The following is a 17,320-nucleotide window of genomic DNA, read 5'->3' as shown; positions in this document are numbered from 1 at the left end:
GAAGAAAAGTATAGATGGTCTGGGGGGGATTGGGGGGGTGAACCTTTCTTAGAGAGACAGAGATTGGCATTTCAGAAAAGGTTGATGTAGTGAGACAGCTTGGGCATCATGGGGGAGAAAGCAGCACCATATCAGACGCAAAGCTTTGTGTCTAGGACATAGCTTATTCATTTATACAGACATACATTACATACATAGAAAGTTTATACATTTACACAAACAAGTTTATACATTTACACAAACATACATTACATACACAGAAAGTTTATACATTTATACAAACATACATACAAAGCTTACACATTTATACAAACATAAACACATACACAAAGACTTATACATACATACATACTGATACATACATACATGTAAAACTACCTTAGAAAAGTACTTTTAAAACACATTTTCTTCCTCTTTTTGCACACCAGGAGATGGTATCTGTCCATCACAGTCCCTCCCGCTCTTAGGGAAACCAGAGCGTTTGTGTGTGAGGTAAGTGAGCGGTGTACCCAGGACCCTTTTGAAGAACGACTAACACACGCGTGTCAAATGCTCATCAGGGAAGCCAGACAGAAACCATCTATTTGCCATGGCTCCCACTCCTTTCTTGTTGCATCTCAATGGCCTACGTTACTTCCACTGCTACCTGAGACAATACATTACCCAGTGAGCCCTGAACGTTGCCCCAGGGTCCTACCACCCATGTAAGCATGGATGGCACGGTGGGGAGAGCTCCCTGGGAAAGGGGCATTGACCCAAGGTCTGCCTATGTGACCTGGGATCAGCCAATCAGACTATGTGTTTGAGTTGAAAAGTGCAGCATAGTCCGACTACACTTATGAGTAGTGATGTCCAGCTATAATATTAATACGATGGCATCTCTAAGTACAATTTAAAACTGTCTGATAGGCGTAAAGCAGAAGGAGCTTTAATGCTTAAATGAATTCTGATAAAACACTTCTGAAAAATTAAAAAGATGGTCATTCAGTGTGTAATTAATATAAAAAAAATCTAACATGTCTGCCCATACACCTTGATTCTGACTTTGAAGTTCTCAAGAGCTACAGGTAGCAGTGGTTAACATATTGGACAGGTAGCTATGGAGAAGTATGCAAATGAAGTTTAAATAGGTAGGCTGTTGCTTCTTTCTCACCAGGGGCTCCAACTCTTCCCTGCCCTCAATCTCAGGGCAGTACCTCTTCTCTGCCAGCAATAGTGTGCCATTTATTGAACTTAAAAGACTTACATTAGCTTTTCCGGAAACCATTTCACTAAAATGTAAGATTAAAAAAAAGTTTTCTTTCATGTAAAACAGACATAGAAATGCCAGAGCCCAAATTAAAACAAACAAACAAAGAAAGAAATGTAAGAGTCAGCCTTCTTGGACATCACAGGCTTTCTCTAAATTGTTGACATTTTTGAAGAATGCCACAGAAAAGATCACTTAAGCCTGCCTGGAGTGTTGGTCTAGTATCCAGGAAGAACTTTGTAGAAACGAATTTAGGAGGAAATCAAGTTCCACTGTTCACCTTTGGAACCCCCCAAAAACGGAGACTCTGTCCTTGATCTCTTTTTATCCTCTGTCCCTCTACTCAGTTTGCTTGTTGTGTAGTGATCATGAACTCTTTTGAATCGTAAATATTTTCAACAGAGGAAAAAAAGAAGGCAGCTGTTTATCTAAACAGTGGCATCCTGTAGAGTATGGACTACATAGGCTATAAAGGCCTCCTCTGTACCTAGCACTCATCAACATAGCCAACCAAGTGTGTATGACTTAAATATCAGCATGGCCAATGGGAATATATAGATCACTCATTATCTCTAAACTACAGGGGGATACAAATCACACCTACAACACAGAATCACCTGACCCCAGCCAGAATGGTTCTTATCCAAAGACTTTTGATGAAGATGTGGAAAAAAGGGAAGTCTTGTATACCGTTGGTCAGCAAGTAAGTAAGTTAATACAATAAGCCAATAGGGAAAACACTGTAGAGGCTCCTTGAGAAATTTAAATAGAACTGTCATGTTGTTCATCAATTCCACTCCCTTATCTAAAGGAATGTTAGACCAGACATTTGGTACCCCCATGATCAATGTGGCACTATTGATAATAACCCTGAATGGAAACAACCTAAGTGTCCATCAACTAAGAATGAAGAAAATGTGGTACAGAAATACAGTGTAATACCATATAGCCATAAACTAGTGAAATCCTCTATAACACTGGAGATCACTGTGTTAAATGAAGTAAGCCAGGCAAAGAAGGAAAAAAAATGACATGCTCTCTCACTGAGGTAGAATCTAAAAGCTCAAGTCAAAAGTAGAATGGTAGGAAGCAGAGCCAGGTGAGTATGGGCGTAAGGTGGAACAAGGTAGGGTGGGAAGGTAGGTAGGGAAGAAACATTGATGGTGGGTACTAAGCATTAGATAGGGCAAAATGCTCTGGTGAGCTACTGCATGGTGGAGTATATTTTGCTGTTGTTGTTATTAATTTTGTTTCCTGGGATAGGTCTTCACTCAACAGCCCAGGATGTTTGGAAACTCAATATTTAGTCTGTGCTAGCCTTCAGCCCACAGTGATCTGCCTACTCCAGGCTAATTATTACCAGCACTGTGAGTGTAAACCATCATACCTGGCTACTTTTCAATTTCTAGAACTGCAAACATTTAGTGTTTGGGGGAAGGGCAGGGAGCAGGATTTAAAGAGCTGCTTTGGATGAAATCTTAGGATCTGAGTAAGATCATGAAGGAAGCCGAGGAGCCCAGGAGCGTCACCTAGTGTTGCCAGCTGCTTGAAGTGGAGACAAGCACTGGGTTGGCCCAGAAGGTCTAGCCTGTGGTACAGCAGCTTGCTGCTGGGTACGGTGTTGAGGTTCTTCAATTGTTTGACAGGTATTTCTGGTTGTATCACCACAATACACAGAATGAAGGAAGTGTCCTGTACCTGTAAAAAAATAAATAAATCACCAATGGATTCCTAACACTGAAGATCACGTATATTATTTATTTTCTGAGGTCTTTGTCTTCTCACTGAGAAGGTGCCAATGTGATGTTGGACGAATGCATGAAGACGATAAGGATTTACAGAAGGTACTTTCTGCTTTCCTTTCTCTTATCAGGGAACTTGTGTGCGACACAATATTCCACAGCTAATGGATGAAGAGAAAAGGAGTCCATTGGCAACTGTGATCCTGGTTTGTCAGATGGGTTAATGGATGTGAGTGTGTGAGTGTGTGAGTGTGTGAGTGTGTGTGTGTGTGTGTGTGTGTGTGTGTGACACAATACAGGTAGAGTTCAGTGTTAATTTATACACTGGCTTTAAATGCAAAAGAGGAACCTGGGGTATGGCTCAGTGATAGAATGCTTGACTTGTTTGCCCATGGTCCTATATACATCCTCTAGCCCTAAGAGAGAGAAAAAAAAAACTATTATTGGTTTTATAGAAATGTTCTGGGAGTTGACTGTTGTTAACTGATTGTGAATCCTCGTTAAGAGAAGGTCTCAGGGGCAGTCATTACAGAACCCAGCATACTTATTTTGTCCCCTACAAACACTGTCTCCTACCTAGGCTGGAGGCGAACACTATGTCTTGTTTAAACTCAGTGGAAGCACATGGTACTCTTGTCCAGTCAACCTGGGTCAGCATCTCTGTTTCTGACAGGCAAGTGCTATAGCTCAGACTAGAGTGTTGAAATCTTTACTTTAGGATATATATTTCTACTTATACTAAACCACGGCATATTGTATTATATGGCATCAGCCACGCACTTCTGTTTACCCTGCCCTGTGACTGTGCGGAACAGCCAGGGAAAGTGGCTGCCCCAGATTATGGAGGCTGGTGTCAATAGCAAGAATGACTGCATTTTTAATTTCGGTAATGAAACTTTGGGGGGAAACTGGACATTTTGCTTCCGCTGGTTATAGAACCTTGAATCTCCCAATTGCTTTGCCATGTTGATAAGAGTATTGTCATCTGTTTCTCTATGACTCTCAGCACCTGTGCATGCCCTAGTCACGGCTACACCATCGACCTGTCTGTGCTGAGGACAATCACTCCAGTCTCTAACCTAAGGCCTCATTTCCTTGAATCATCGCAGAGGGCATTTATGTATTTATATCTTCTTTTTAAAGCCCGATTTGCTACACTCTAAGTTTAAGCTCACAGCCATCTGTAATGGGGATCCCATGCCCTCTTCTGGTGTGTCTGAAGATAGCTACAGTGTACTCATATACATAAAATAAATAAATCTTAAAAGTAAAATGGGTCTTCCGGTGGCTCAGCCCTGGCAGCTGTGATGGCTCAGGTCTATCCTGGTGAAGTAGAGATCCAGTCACAAGTTGTCCTTTGGCCTCCATGTGGCCACACACGGACAAATAAGTAACTGTGATTAAAAAAAAATTACTTAAAGAGCTTTGGTCTAGCTACACAAATTCATATGGCTACTAATGAACCCCATGCATGTGTACACACAGACAATTGTTTGTTCAGGGAAATGAAAGTCCCAAAAACTGAATTGAAGGGGTTATGATGGGAAACAGGTCAAGGGCGGGAAGGAGAGGACCTATTTTTTTTTCCTTTTATATCCTTTGATATGATTTGATCTTTTTGTCATGACCAATTACCGGTTTCCTAAACAGGAAAAGAAAAAAAACAATATAAACCATCTGTGGAATGTCTTCTTTCCCCATCTCTTTAAATCTAGTCAGTCACCTAGGCTGACCCACATTCTCCACTGTTCCTGTGAGAAGAGCACTGAGCCGGACCTCATGGCCAGTCCAGCCCCCATGACTCCACGTCACTCACCATCTTCCAGGCATAGCTCACATTGTAGGCCTCCTTTCCAGTCTCCCTCAGCTTGTTGATGTGCCAAGACAGGGACGAGTTAACAGGCACTGTGATGATCTGGCTGCCTAGAGGGAGGCTGTGTGGAAAAGGAGAACTAAATGCCTCTGGCAAGAGAGAGAATTAAGCACTTAATTAAAGGCAAGGAAGAAGCTGTGAGGCAATGAAAGGGCACCGCCCGCTTCTGAACAGCCCTGAAACTCATCACTTTTGAAAGCCGAGATGCGAGATTTTTCAATTTTGTAAAAGCATTAGGTCAACCCTGCCTTAAAAGCTGTCCTCCGCCTCTACCCTGCCCCCCCCCAGTGCTAATTCTTTCCAGAGACTGACTTGTCTCGAATCGCTCACTTATTAATTTTCAACCAATGGGCGCAAAGACTCATTTCTCCGTAGGTTACCGTCTGCCAAAATAACATATCACAGTTGGAAAACATCCAATCTGTTTTTATTTTAAGAGAGAGTGCTGCATAAACTACTACACTGATAAGCTATATTTACTGGGCCTCATCTTAGCCTTTTGTTTTGTTAATACATTTCAGTGTGGGCTAAACAGTGGACTTTCTAGAAATGAGCTAACGCACACCTTCTTTTACAATTCCACTCAATGGAAGTGTAAAAGTTGATTGACAGGACATGGCCTCTAAACAATTTTGAGAGACTTTTCCTGTTACGTCCAGATTCTGGCTGCTCTTCTTTAAAGTCCTGCTTTCTAATCTAATTTTATTTATTATTATTGTAGGTGTGTTCGCAACATGTGTGTGCGAGTGTGTTTGTGTGTGAGTGTGTGTGTTTGCGTGAGGGCGTGCCGTGGTGCAAGTGTGTAGTTTAGAGGATGACTATGTGGAGTCCATTCTTTTGTTCTGCTTTTATGTGGTTTCTGGATTGCCAAACCTTCCCCTGCTAAGCCTTCTCCTTGTCCCTTGGCTCCTATGATTATAAAAAAGTTATTCAGAAAACCTTGGTCACAGGAAGATAATTTCTATACTTGCCTTACACCCTGTGGTAAACACACTGACTTCAATGGGTCCCCTTCTCAGAAAACATGAAAAATGGCAACCCTCGCCAATTCTTACCTTAGGATATTTTGTCGAACCAATTCAAACTTGGGGATATTTTCATAATGTATGATGTCGGTATGAAGGGGAGGCTCTGACAGTAAGTATGGCCTGGTGAGAGACGGGTGCATAAGTGTGTACCCTGAAATCACAGAACAAGACACAATGTGAGGAAGATGTAGGAGATGTTGGTTCTAAAAAACGTGCCCATCCCTGGTTAGAACTGTGGACCGTCTGGGATGGCTGCCAGTGCTAAGAACCCATGTATATACCTTAGCAGTCCAATAAAACTCACCCTGTTTTATGTGAGTTCTCATAAAACTCCTGAAGCGTTGAAAGAGCTCTTAGATTACTGATCATTTGTCTAATTGAGGCTATTTAAGGGGTATTTGTTTTGCTGGTTTTCACTTTATTGAATGTCTAATCTGCTATATATGAACCTTCCTGCCAGGGAATCTAAAGGTAAGAATACTAACAAAAAGCCATCTAAATCTCATGCTATTGGTCATTCATCACCAAGTCTAACTAACTTCTTGATGTTCTAGAAACCAACCATCTCACAACTAACTCATCATAGCAGAACCTCATGGTTGGTGAATTCACTCGGTCATCTCTGTGATATGCTTCCACTGCCAGAGTGTTCCTGGTGACGTAAGTTCCTTGAGAACTCTCTTTTCCCCACTTCATTTTATTTATTTATTTATTTATTTATTTATTTATTTATTTATTTATTTATTTATTTTTGGTTCATTTTTTCGGAGCTGGGGACCGAACCCAGGGCCTTGCGCTTCCTAGGTAAGCGCTCTACCACTGAGCTAAATCCCCAGCCCCCCCCCCACTTCACTTATTAATATAAGAATATCCACAGACTGTTTTCTTTAAGTTGCAAGTAAAAGTACTATTTCTTCTGATTAACCCCTTGTAAATTACCTTTGTCATCTATGAGAAAAGTATAGGAAGCTAAAGAGTCTTGGTAATATGTCACATCTTCGAGAATGTAAGCCAGATTCACATCCACACCTACGATCCCCAGGAGAAGGTTTCCAAAGTAACAGGGTTTACTCACAGTCATGATCAGACCTGTGGGTTAAAAACAGAGTCAAAGAACAGCATAGGAACTCTGGACAAAGGTGGGAGCTGGGCTCTTATGAATCATGAGGGTTACTAACAGTGGTCCCAGGTTCTACTGCAAAGAGTTTTATGTGGTCCAGGCTCTAAGCACTGCCCTTGCAGACTACACAGAAAGTTAGGCGAAGGAAGGTCCTTTGGCAGTTCAAATATTGCAGTTAATTTAAACATGGTTGATTCCCCTTCCCGATGTTCCTAAGTAAGCCCTGCTACTTAGAATCAATAGAAAATATTGCAGTGCCTAATACATCTGGTAAAGTGGCGAGATTCAGCTGTACATGGATACAGCTGTGGATAAGGAGTCTGGAGACAATCTGAGCTGTATTCCAGCTGTACTGGATCATGCAGGTGACACTGTCCCTTTGCTGGTGCTCCCAGGACCCAGAGCAAAGGAGCTGCTTCACTGATTTCTAGAGGAACCTGGACTAAAAGAATGGTTCATAAAAGATCACGGCCATTACAATTTATCAACATATCTTTCAAAAACCCCCAAGACAGAGAAGGTAATGTTAGAAAGGTACAAATATTGATCACACAGAACTCTGAGTAGCTGGAGGAAAATCAAATTTCCATAGGAATTTTGGAGGGCAGTTCCCACACTGGTGTGGGAAGGGCCAGACAGTGAATAATGTAGATTTTTGTCGAGCACACTATTGTTTCGTATTCCTCTTTTTGAAAGCAGTTTTTCAAAATATACAGATTATACTTCTCTCGCATGCCACAGGAGACAACAGAATAACTGAAAAGGGAAAGGCAGATGAGAGGAAACTGCACAGGGAGAAAGGTATGGACTGGGGACTCTATGGCTCTAAGAAGCCGGATGGCCACCAGATTCTCCTGCCTTCACTGTAAGGCGGGGACATCCTGCCACCTTCTTGGATACAGACGTGTTTTTCCAAAGCCAAGACAAGGCAATTTCTCCTATCTCTAACCATACTGCAAACTGAGGGCTCTAAGTAAATTTCGAAACATAAAAACAACATGCCTTCCTCTGTCTTGTAGTTTCCTGTACCTTGTGGCATGTGTGTACTTAGAGGCCTACCCCAACCCCTTGTAGAACGCCTTGGGGAAGGATTTGGACACTCTCAGATATGTCTACAAAGACTAAACTTCCAAATAGAGAATTGCAAATGCAGACAATACTCTAGGAATGTTGAATTGGTCTGGTTGCAGAGACCAACCAAATGCATCCCTTAGCAGAAGGAGATACATCCCTGGAAAAGTTTGTGAAAATTCATTCCATTGTGGGTAGGAGGTCTCTCTCCTCTAACCTTCAAAGTGCCCTCTATTCAGTCCTCATTTAAAGTGTTTCTTTACCGTCTGCTGGAAAACAGCAGACAAGTAAGATGGTGTTAACCTCGCATCCTGCAGGAGGCTTGTGTTTAGGACTACCTGGATGAATGGCTGTGTATGGCATTCGCAGTGTTGTGAGATTCAGTATAGAGACAAAGGTCCCAATGTAGGCCATATCTCCCTGGGCTTTTGTCTAAGATTAAAATCATTTTCATAGACCTTTAAAGACCATCAGCGGTGCTCCGTGACAGAGATGCAAGCAGTCCATCCTCTTCTGGCTATGACAAAAAGAACTGAAAAATGGGTCTCAGACTTATTTTTTCCATTATCAGCTTGGACAGGAGACTTTGTATTATATTAACTAATGATCAATTCGCTGATTTGTGTGTGCATGTGTCTGTATGTACATGTTTGTGTTTGTACATGCACGTGCACAGGCACTGACTCAGACGCCAAAGGTCAAGGCCAGGTGTCTTCCTCAGTTGCATAATAGAGGCAGGGTCTCTCACTGAATCTGGAACCCACTGATTTGGCTAGACTAGCTGGTCAGGGAGCCCCTGTGGTCTGGCTATCTCTGCTGATGTCAGGACCAGGGTTATAGATGGGACTCTACATTCCTGACATTTTACATGGACTCTAGGGGATCTGGACTCAGATAAGGTCATTTCTGGGTCATTTCCCCAGGCTCTGGACAAAAGGAACTTGACCCTAATGTGAAAAATAAAGAATGTTGACCTTTATTCACACTCACTCCAAACATTACCCTCTCTCCTTGAACCTCAAACATAGGTAAGTTTTGTTTTAAAGAAATACATGTTCAGCAAATATATACACATACTGCACCCCACACAGTGATTCATCAAACGATATTTAATTTCCAGTGGCTTTTGAGTTAGCATCTACATTGATTTCTCTGTATTCAATTCTTAAGTCATGGAGCCAGAGGATGTGTCACCTAATAAGTTGTAGGTACAGAAAGTGTGATAAAGTGACATCCTGGGACGGAAATTGAACAGATGTGTCAACCAATGACCGAAACCCACTGTACAGGATTCATGACATAAGACCTATGGACTAAAAGTTAGAAAACATCACCAAGCAGGCGACTCAGCTTTCTCATTTGAGGTGTAAATTTTGGGAAGGGCCCCACTCTACCTCTTACATTGCTGGGTTTAAAGCACGGCATTTCTACATCTGCCTTTATTCCCTCCACGCGGTATTAGTAGACTTCTTGATCAGTCTCTTATCAGCAAAATCTTAATGACAGGGTTGGGTATCTTCCCCCTCACTGTGCGGTACAGCACTTGGCTGGCACTAATAGACTTTTTAAAAAGACATGTCCATTTAAGTCACAGCACTGTTATTACCAAGAGAAATAGTCTAGACTGAAGAAGGCAGGAGTCCCTCAACTACACACATCTGTGGATGCACTGGAAAGGAAAAGATAAAAAACAGCAGCTGTTTTGCCTCCTTTTAAAATAAAAAGAATGTGTCAGGCTGGGGAGAAGGCTCAGGCAGAAATGTGATGGACCCATGAGAATAAGGACTTTAAATGTGGGTCCTCGGGGTTGGGGATTTAGCTCAGTGGTAGAGCGCTTGCCTAGCAAGCGCAAGGCCCTGGGTTCAGTCCCCAGCTCCGAAAAAAAAAAAGAAAGAAAGAAAGAAAGAAAAAAAATGTGGGTCCTCAGCACGTATGTAAGGAAGCTGAGTGTCCTGTCACACGCTGGCATGGCAGATTCTGGAGCCTGCTGGCCAGCCAGTCTAGACATCATTGGTCAAGTCCAAGTTCAGTAAGAGACTGAGAAAAAAATGGTGGAGAGCGACTGAGGAAGAAGGTACCTAATATACACTTCTGTTTTCTGTGCATGCATGGCACATGCAAGTGAGTACACCCTACACACATGCATACACAGACATGTATGCACCACACACACACACACACACAAATCAAAAACAAGCTTCTAGAAAACACTGCTGTACCCTTGCTGCCTTTTAAGTGAATTTTCTTGGAATGCCAACAACTTTATCTGTGAGGGTTGCCAGTTAACAGGAAAATAGGACCTCAGTAGTTTGGGATGCCACTTGTCTCGTTAGTAATTAGCTGCCTCTTTTAACAAAACCTTCTTCATCAAGAATGTGGGAAAAAGGCTAAGTAAGAAAGTGAAGATTAAATTGGGTGGGGTGGCAAATACCTTTAATCTTAACACTGGGGAGGCAGAGGCAGGTGGATCTCTGAGTTTGAGGCCAGCCTGGTCTACAGAGTGACTTCCAGGACAGCCAGGGGAATTCACAGAGAAACCTTGTCTCAAGAAGGGGGAGGAGAAGGAATAGAAGGAAAAGAAGGAGGAAAAGGAGTAGAAGAAGGAGGAGATGGTTCTGGAGAGATGGCTCAGTGGTTAAGAGTACTTGCTCTTGCAGAGGACCAGGTTCGATTCCCAGCTCCCACATGTTGATTCACAAGAGTTCATCACTCTAGTTCCAGGACCCACATGCTTCAGACATGCATGTGAGCAAAACACTCTTACATATAAAAATGTAAATATCTAAGAAACATCAAAAAATAAAGCAAAGATTTAATAAAAGGATTCTATTTTCCCAAGAACTGACCTACCATTGGTCAGGCATTTGTAGAGACACTTTATATGTATTACACTGAGAGAAAGGGTTCCCATTTCCTAGGTCAGGTGACTGAATCATGTGACAGTTAAAGCCTTTGCTCGGCATTCTGTTCTGGGTACTTGTGGCATCAGGATGATGGTGATGATAACAGCCAAGGCAAGCAAGCAGTAATTATAGTTGGGTGGCATGCTAACCACCGGCGGTACATATGCGTGTATGTATATATGTAGGTAAACATCTTAATATGTCAATAGTCATTAATATCCATATAGGTGTATGAATTAATCCTAAAACATTCACAGATTCTTTTTATTCCTTTCGGCAGATGACTGAATGGAAAATGAATGAGACAAGGACTTAAGAAGTGTGGGATCCAAGAACACAGCCAGGGCCAATCTGTGTTTGTTTCCCTGTGCAATGTGATGCAAAGCCACCAGCTGGAGCCACTTGACTGTGGACAATTCCTCACAAAGCTGCCTCACAAGCTGTATCATTACATGTTTTGAGGCTGGAGCAAGGCGGGAAGAGCACTGGGTCTATGCTTTAGAGCACAGCAGGTTAGGTGGCAGACATATCTGAGGGACTGAGCAAGGAGGGGCACCTTCTTTGTTTGCTCATTCCCTTCTTCTTCCACACAGTAGGACATTTTCTCTAGACTTACCATCTCCCATCTCATCAGAGAAGGGGAGGCTGAAGACGGCCTCGTCAATCATCCGGTTGGGAAGGTTGGTATAGAACCTGCCAACAGTGGTCTCCAGGTTGCTCAGCTGGTTCAGCACCATCATGCTGCCCTTAATCACAGGCAAGGCCGTCCGGTCTGGGATTCCATACTTCCCAGAGTTCTGTTCAGCCAGATCCCTGAGGAACGCCAGTTCCTTCAAACCAGTCACCCCATCTATAATCAGAAACGAGGGAAAAGCTTGGTTATCTCCAGGTAGCAGTTTGTCACTTAGATCCACTATGGATGCAAATGAGGTCTTGCACTGAGTGTGGTGGTGCATGCCTTTAATCCCAGCACTCAGGGGGTGGGGGAGGGCAGTCTGGTCTACTTGCCGAGTTCATTCAGAGGTATACAGTGAGATCCAGTCTTAAACAGACAAACAAAAACAAAACAAAAAACCCCAAAACAAATAGATGAAGACGTCCAGCATCCTAGGGTTGTCTATAGGGATAATACAGACCCAGGATGATACCAGTTCCCACTGTAAGCCAAAAGCCAGAATTGCTCCAAACAGTCAAAAGCACAAAGGGATTCTTCAAAAGGCTGTGATGAAAAACACATGGGAAGCGAAGGATGTGCTCTTCCTAAACATTTAATTGTAAGATTTAAATTCTTTGCTGCACTTAATATCTGAAAGCAAAAGTAATAGTTCACAGGTCTGCATTTAATTTAGAGAAGTGGATGAACTCTGGAGTTTTAAAGAACTCTACCATTCCGTTCCTTACGTCTTCGCCTGTAAAGCCACTTGCCAAGAAACCCAGGAAACCAATGAAAGAGTTATGGTCTGCATTTAGCAAGGCTTCTAAGCCCTCATCTTCAAGCTCATTTTAATTACAAATGTCTTTATGCTTGATATTGTTAGGATAATATGAAATTTGATTTATTTAATGTGTATTTTTTTATATTTACCGGGTATTGAAAACGTTGTACAAAGATTTAGGCATAGTGGGATGTAGATGTATTGTTCTATAACATCTGTACTCCATAGCACAAAAATAAATGTAATAATCCCCTCTTTTTTTTTTTTTTTTAGTTTGCTATCGTTGGCCTATAGTCAAACGGTTGGTAAGTGACCTCACACGGGCATACCATTGTAAACAAGTTCAAGTCCTTTCAGTTGTTAGTGAGACTACCATTGCACTTCCAAAAGATATTGTCTCACAGTCTTGAAGACTTCAACAGCAAGCAAGCTATGAGCTTCAGTCTTGTAAAGAACCAGAAGATTTCAAAGATCACCAGCCACATACGCTATTAGCCTTTCTCCTGTGAAGCGAGACACTTTCTTTTTTTCTTTTTCTTTTTTTGGAGCTGGGGACCGAACCTAGAGGCAAGCGCTCTACCACTGAGCTAAATCCCCAACCCCCAGCGAGGACACTTTCTAACATCAAGAGTTCATTTCTATTTTCCTAAATTTAATGTATCATTTATCAGTATTACCTTTTTTACGAGACAGAGACTTTACTGTGTAACTCTGGCTAGCCTAAAGTTTGCTATGCAGACAATGCTGGCTTCGAACTTAGAGAGGTCTCTGCCTCTGCCTCCTAAGTGCTGGGATTAGAGACGTATCCCACTATGACCCACTTCTGGTTTAAAACATTATATCCAGACAAATTTAAATTTCATGCCACGTCTTCAATGCTAATGGACAGAAATCAAATTCTTGTGATAAATCACTTGAGAACTAGACAATCCTTGTTCGGCAAGAGCTAAGATGGGTGAGGGCTCTTTTTTAAGAGTAAAAGACATGACGGAGTTTTGACCTCATCTAAAGAGACACTCACAGAAGTAAAATGATGAAAGGATTCAGGCAATAGATGTCTTTCCTTTTCTCAACATTGCTTGGCTCTCAAAATGTTAACCAGCGACAACGTTTGCTGGGCCCAGTAGAGCAGTGTGGGAGGGAGTGTTAGCTTATGACACTGGCATTGTTTGGATCCTCCATGACAGACTAGTAAATACACTGAATTGTAAATCCACGAAGATAGGCAAACTAGAAACCACATTTCTCAGAATCCTCTCTGCTGTGGGCTCAAAAATTAAAAATGCCAAAAGTCAAGTTTTATGAAGCGAACTGAGGGATGGTGAGAGACAGATACATAGACATTAGAATGTTCCAGCGTCCTTTCCAAACTGCTGGCTTGCCTATCAACATCGACCCTAGGTAAGCTGCCTAGCTATTCTATCAAGAGCCAACAGCCATGAAAAGCCAACAACCTTCCAGAGATTCGTTTTTGGTTTTTTGTTTTTCGAGACAGAGTTTCTCTGTGCAATAAGCCCTGGCTATCCCGGACTCAAGGACTCACTTTGTAGACCAGTCTGGCCTTGAACTCACAAAAATTCACCTGCCTCTGCCTCCTGAGGGCTGGGATGAAAGGCATGTGCCACCATCCCAGAGCTTCTATACCATAACTTCTAAGTTGTCTTCAAAGTTTTCACTGAAAGCTTGGTGACTTAATTTCCTCAGAGCTGTAAACTTTCTTTTTTATATTTTTCCAGTCACTCTGACTAACTCCTACCTCATCTAAACCCCTCAGAAAAAATCTAGCTCTTTCAAACTTTCACCTATCTGAAATCAAAAGCCTTGGGGAGACCAGTGTGAGGAAAATGGTCACACACACACACACACACACACACACACACACACACACACAGAAAGAGAGAGAGAGAGAGAGAGAGAGAGAGAGAGAGAGAGAGAGAGAGAGAGAGACAGTGTAAGGTCTTTCAACATCTCAAGGTGGCCCTGCTTCACTATCTGAGCTCATAGAGGACCTAGTGAGGGCGAGCGTCTGCTCCAGTGAATGGCAGACAGAGATGAATTAGCTGTGTCAGGATGTGTGTGGGAAGTGAAACTGAGAAGCTAAAGCGATAAGGAGAGGTGAATGGAGGTTACCAGACGTCTTAAAAAGTGGAATGGCCAGGAGTACAGCAAATGTATCCTCTGATAGGCGAATTGCTGCCCAGACAGGTGATACCAGGAATTTTTACTCAGTGTCTGCCACACACAAGACGCAATGGCTTCCTGTGGTCTCTCGACTCCTGCATTTCATTCACTTGCCCCTCTCCTCAGTGAGAGAGCTTTGCGAGCCTTGGCTACACAATGAGATGTTGCCTGGGGAAAAAACTTGAAGCCTAAAGAGAAGCATCTGCCCACTGATTGTGAATGCTCAATGCCTGTGGCGGATGGGTGGTGGCCTGCACTCCCTCAGGGTGGTTCATATTAATCCTTAACATAGCAAACTGATCATCATTGTCCCTGAACCAGTGGGGTGTGGGGTACACAGAGCTCATAAGTGGACTGGGCTACAGGATGCAGCAAACTTTGTCTCTCAGCCATGAGGGAAGACAACACCCAAGCACTGGGGCTGTGGCCCTGAGGGAAAAGATGCACTGAAGTAAAAACCGCACATGAATAGGAGTAGCGACGCCATACCACACAGAGGCAGAAAGCAGTGTCGTCCACACACTAAAGGTCAGGTGAGTCTCAGAAAGGTAAAGTGGAGTTTCTAAATTTGCCTACCAACATTCAAAAGTAAAACTAGCATGCTTCCAGGGGTCGCTGTACACAAAGGCTAACCCTCTCAACAGGCCTGCCAGCGCTATGGCTTCCTGCAACGCATGGCTTCTGGGGTGGTTATCAACCTCCCTGCAGTATCAAAACCTCTGATGACAGAATATGGAAGAGAATTGAGAAAAGGAGAGATCCAGAATTCTGTCAGAGCACAGAAGTCAAGGTGGAGAGAGATGTCCTGACCTGCCATGCACCTCAGCTCTGGGGACAAAAAGCTGCTAGTGCTCGCCCTAAGACTGCATGAAAACCAAGAGGCAAGTCCTCTCTTCTAAAGCAGCTCCTGTTAGGAGGGAACGTTCTCCTGACAGGAGAATCTTGAAACAGTGCCTACCATTCATGAGGGCGTAGGTAAGAATCATTACAGAGTTGTTCAGGAAGCCATTTTCTTCGTTGATGACGCGGAGAGTTGCCTTTTTATCCTCTTCCGAGGAGTCCTTTGATGTGATACCCGCTGACAGGTAAATGATGACCATGTCTGTGTCTAAACAAAAACACACAAACCGAGGTTACATCCAGATTCTGGTTGGAAGTAGTTGTGTAGTTCTCTGTTCTGTTTTTTTCCAAATGTCCCCACCCAGAGGACCTGCCTGGCCCTGTGTCCTGTGCCTTTCCCATGTGATGGATTTCCTGGCTTTCATCTTGCTAATTCCTCTTCCCTTCCGTCCCTCGCTTTCTGGACAGCAAGGCTTCACTTCTCCAGTGCAAACACGCTCCTGACACATTTACCAGATGAAAGACGGTGATTTCCTCCAGGCGCCCACGCTGTGTTCATTTAAGCCAGCCTAAAAGGAAATCTCCCCAGCTTCTGAGATGAGGATTCGGTTTATCCTCTCCTCAGTCATACAAGGTTATTAAGAGGAGCCACACTTTGGAGGGATTTGGCTTTAAGGTCTTTTAGGTCTCTGCAGACATGCAAAGTGACTTGCCAGACCCCCGACTACTGCCAAATACATTTTGATTTTGAAAGCTTGTCAGTGTAGCAGAGCAAAATTATGGATGTAGAAACACCGTACAGTGCTCCAAACTGCTTCTGTAGGCTTAGTGTTGGGGCCGTGTAAGCAAAGGTCATAACCTCGTCATATGTACATACGGAGAAATGTTTAGAACATGGGACAGACACCAGTACCGGCTTCACCAGGTTGCTAGGAGGAATGGCTGATCACCTGAATTAACAGGTAGGTAAACAAAGGCTGATGCCACAGTGAGGAAAGTAAACAAGAAGATGTCTCAATACACACCTATGTGTGCATTCCTTTTATTGGCCTGAAGACAACTTGTGATGGGAATCCAAATCAGGCCAATGGGTAAGTTGGTAAGTCAGAACCAACTGTAACTCACTGAGAAGACCTCCCCCAAAGTGGACTGGCTCAAGAGTCCCAGTGAGATGGTTCAATGGGTAAAATGGATTTCAAAGGTAACACTTAAAACCTCCATGTGCTAGTATAGAGCTGAGTCCCAGCTGGCAAATGCAGGTGACCTTGGGAGCTTTACTGGTTAGCCAGCCTGGTCCAGAGGACAAGCTCTGGGCTCAGTAGGAGACTCTATCACAAAACATAAAGAGGAGTGACTGAGGAAGATATCCTGACCTCAAGTTCCAGCATGTACTCATAACAGAGACATAGACACAGGGTGGGGTGTGTGTATGTGCGTGTGTGTGTGTGTGCGTGTGTGTGTGTGCGTGCGTGCGTGTGTGTGTGTGCGTGTGTGTGTGTGCGTGTGCGTGTGTGTGTATGTGCGTGTGTGTGTGTGCGTGTGTGTGTGTGCGTGTGTGTGTGTGTGTGCGTGTGCGTGTGTGCGTGTGTGTGTGCGTGTGCGTGTGCATGTGTGTGTATGTGCGTGTGTGTGTGTGCGTGTGTGTGCGTGTGTGTGTGTGCGTGCGTGCGTGTGTGTGTGTGCGTGTGTGTGTGTGTGTGTGTGCGTGTGCGTGTGTGCGTGTGTGTGTGTGCGTGTGTGTGTGCGTGTGTGTGTGTGTGTGTGTGTGTGTGTGTTGGGGGTAGGGGTAGGGATGAGGGAGGAGAGAGGGGACGATGAAATGCCTACCACTACAAATAAGAAAGGGAGGAATGGAGAAGAGCTGGGTTTCTGCATTT

General features: G+C 43.4%; 1 protein-coding gene across 2 annotated transcripts in view; it reads right to left on the bottom strand.

The window, feature by feature from the left end:
* Positions 1-17,320, bottom strand: part of Cachd1 (cache domain containing 1) — a 225,730-nt gene that overhangs the window by 31,559 nt on the left and 176,851 nt on the right. For both annotated transcript variants that reach the window (XM_087548127.1, NM_001191758.1), the window contains 6 exon segments: positions 15,562-15,711; positions 11,603-11,836; positions 6,832-6,981; positions 5,920-6,043; positions 4,808-4,925; positions 2,779-2,947 (listed from right to left, as the gene is read on the bottom strand). In XM_087548127.1, the coding sequence (XP_087404253.1) occupies positions 2,779-2,947; positions 4,808-4,925; positions 5,920-6,043; positions 6,832-6,981; positions 11,603-11,836; positions 15,562-15,711 (945 nt within the window).

Source organism: Rattus norvegicus, chromosome 5 (genome assembly GCF_021556685.1).
Source record: "Rattus norvegicus strain SHRSP/BbbUtx chromosome 5, alternate assembly SHRSP_T2T, whole genome shotgun sequence".
NCBI lineage: Eukaryota > Metazoa > Chordata > Mammalia > Rodentia > Muridae > Rattus > Rattus norvegicus.
This window is presented reverse-complemented; position numbering and strand designations above follow the sequence as displayed.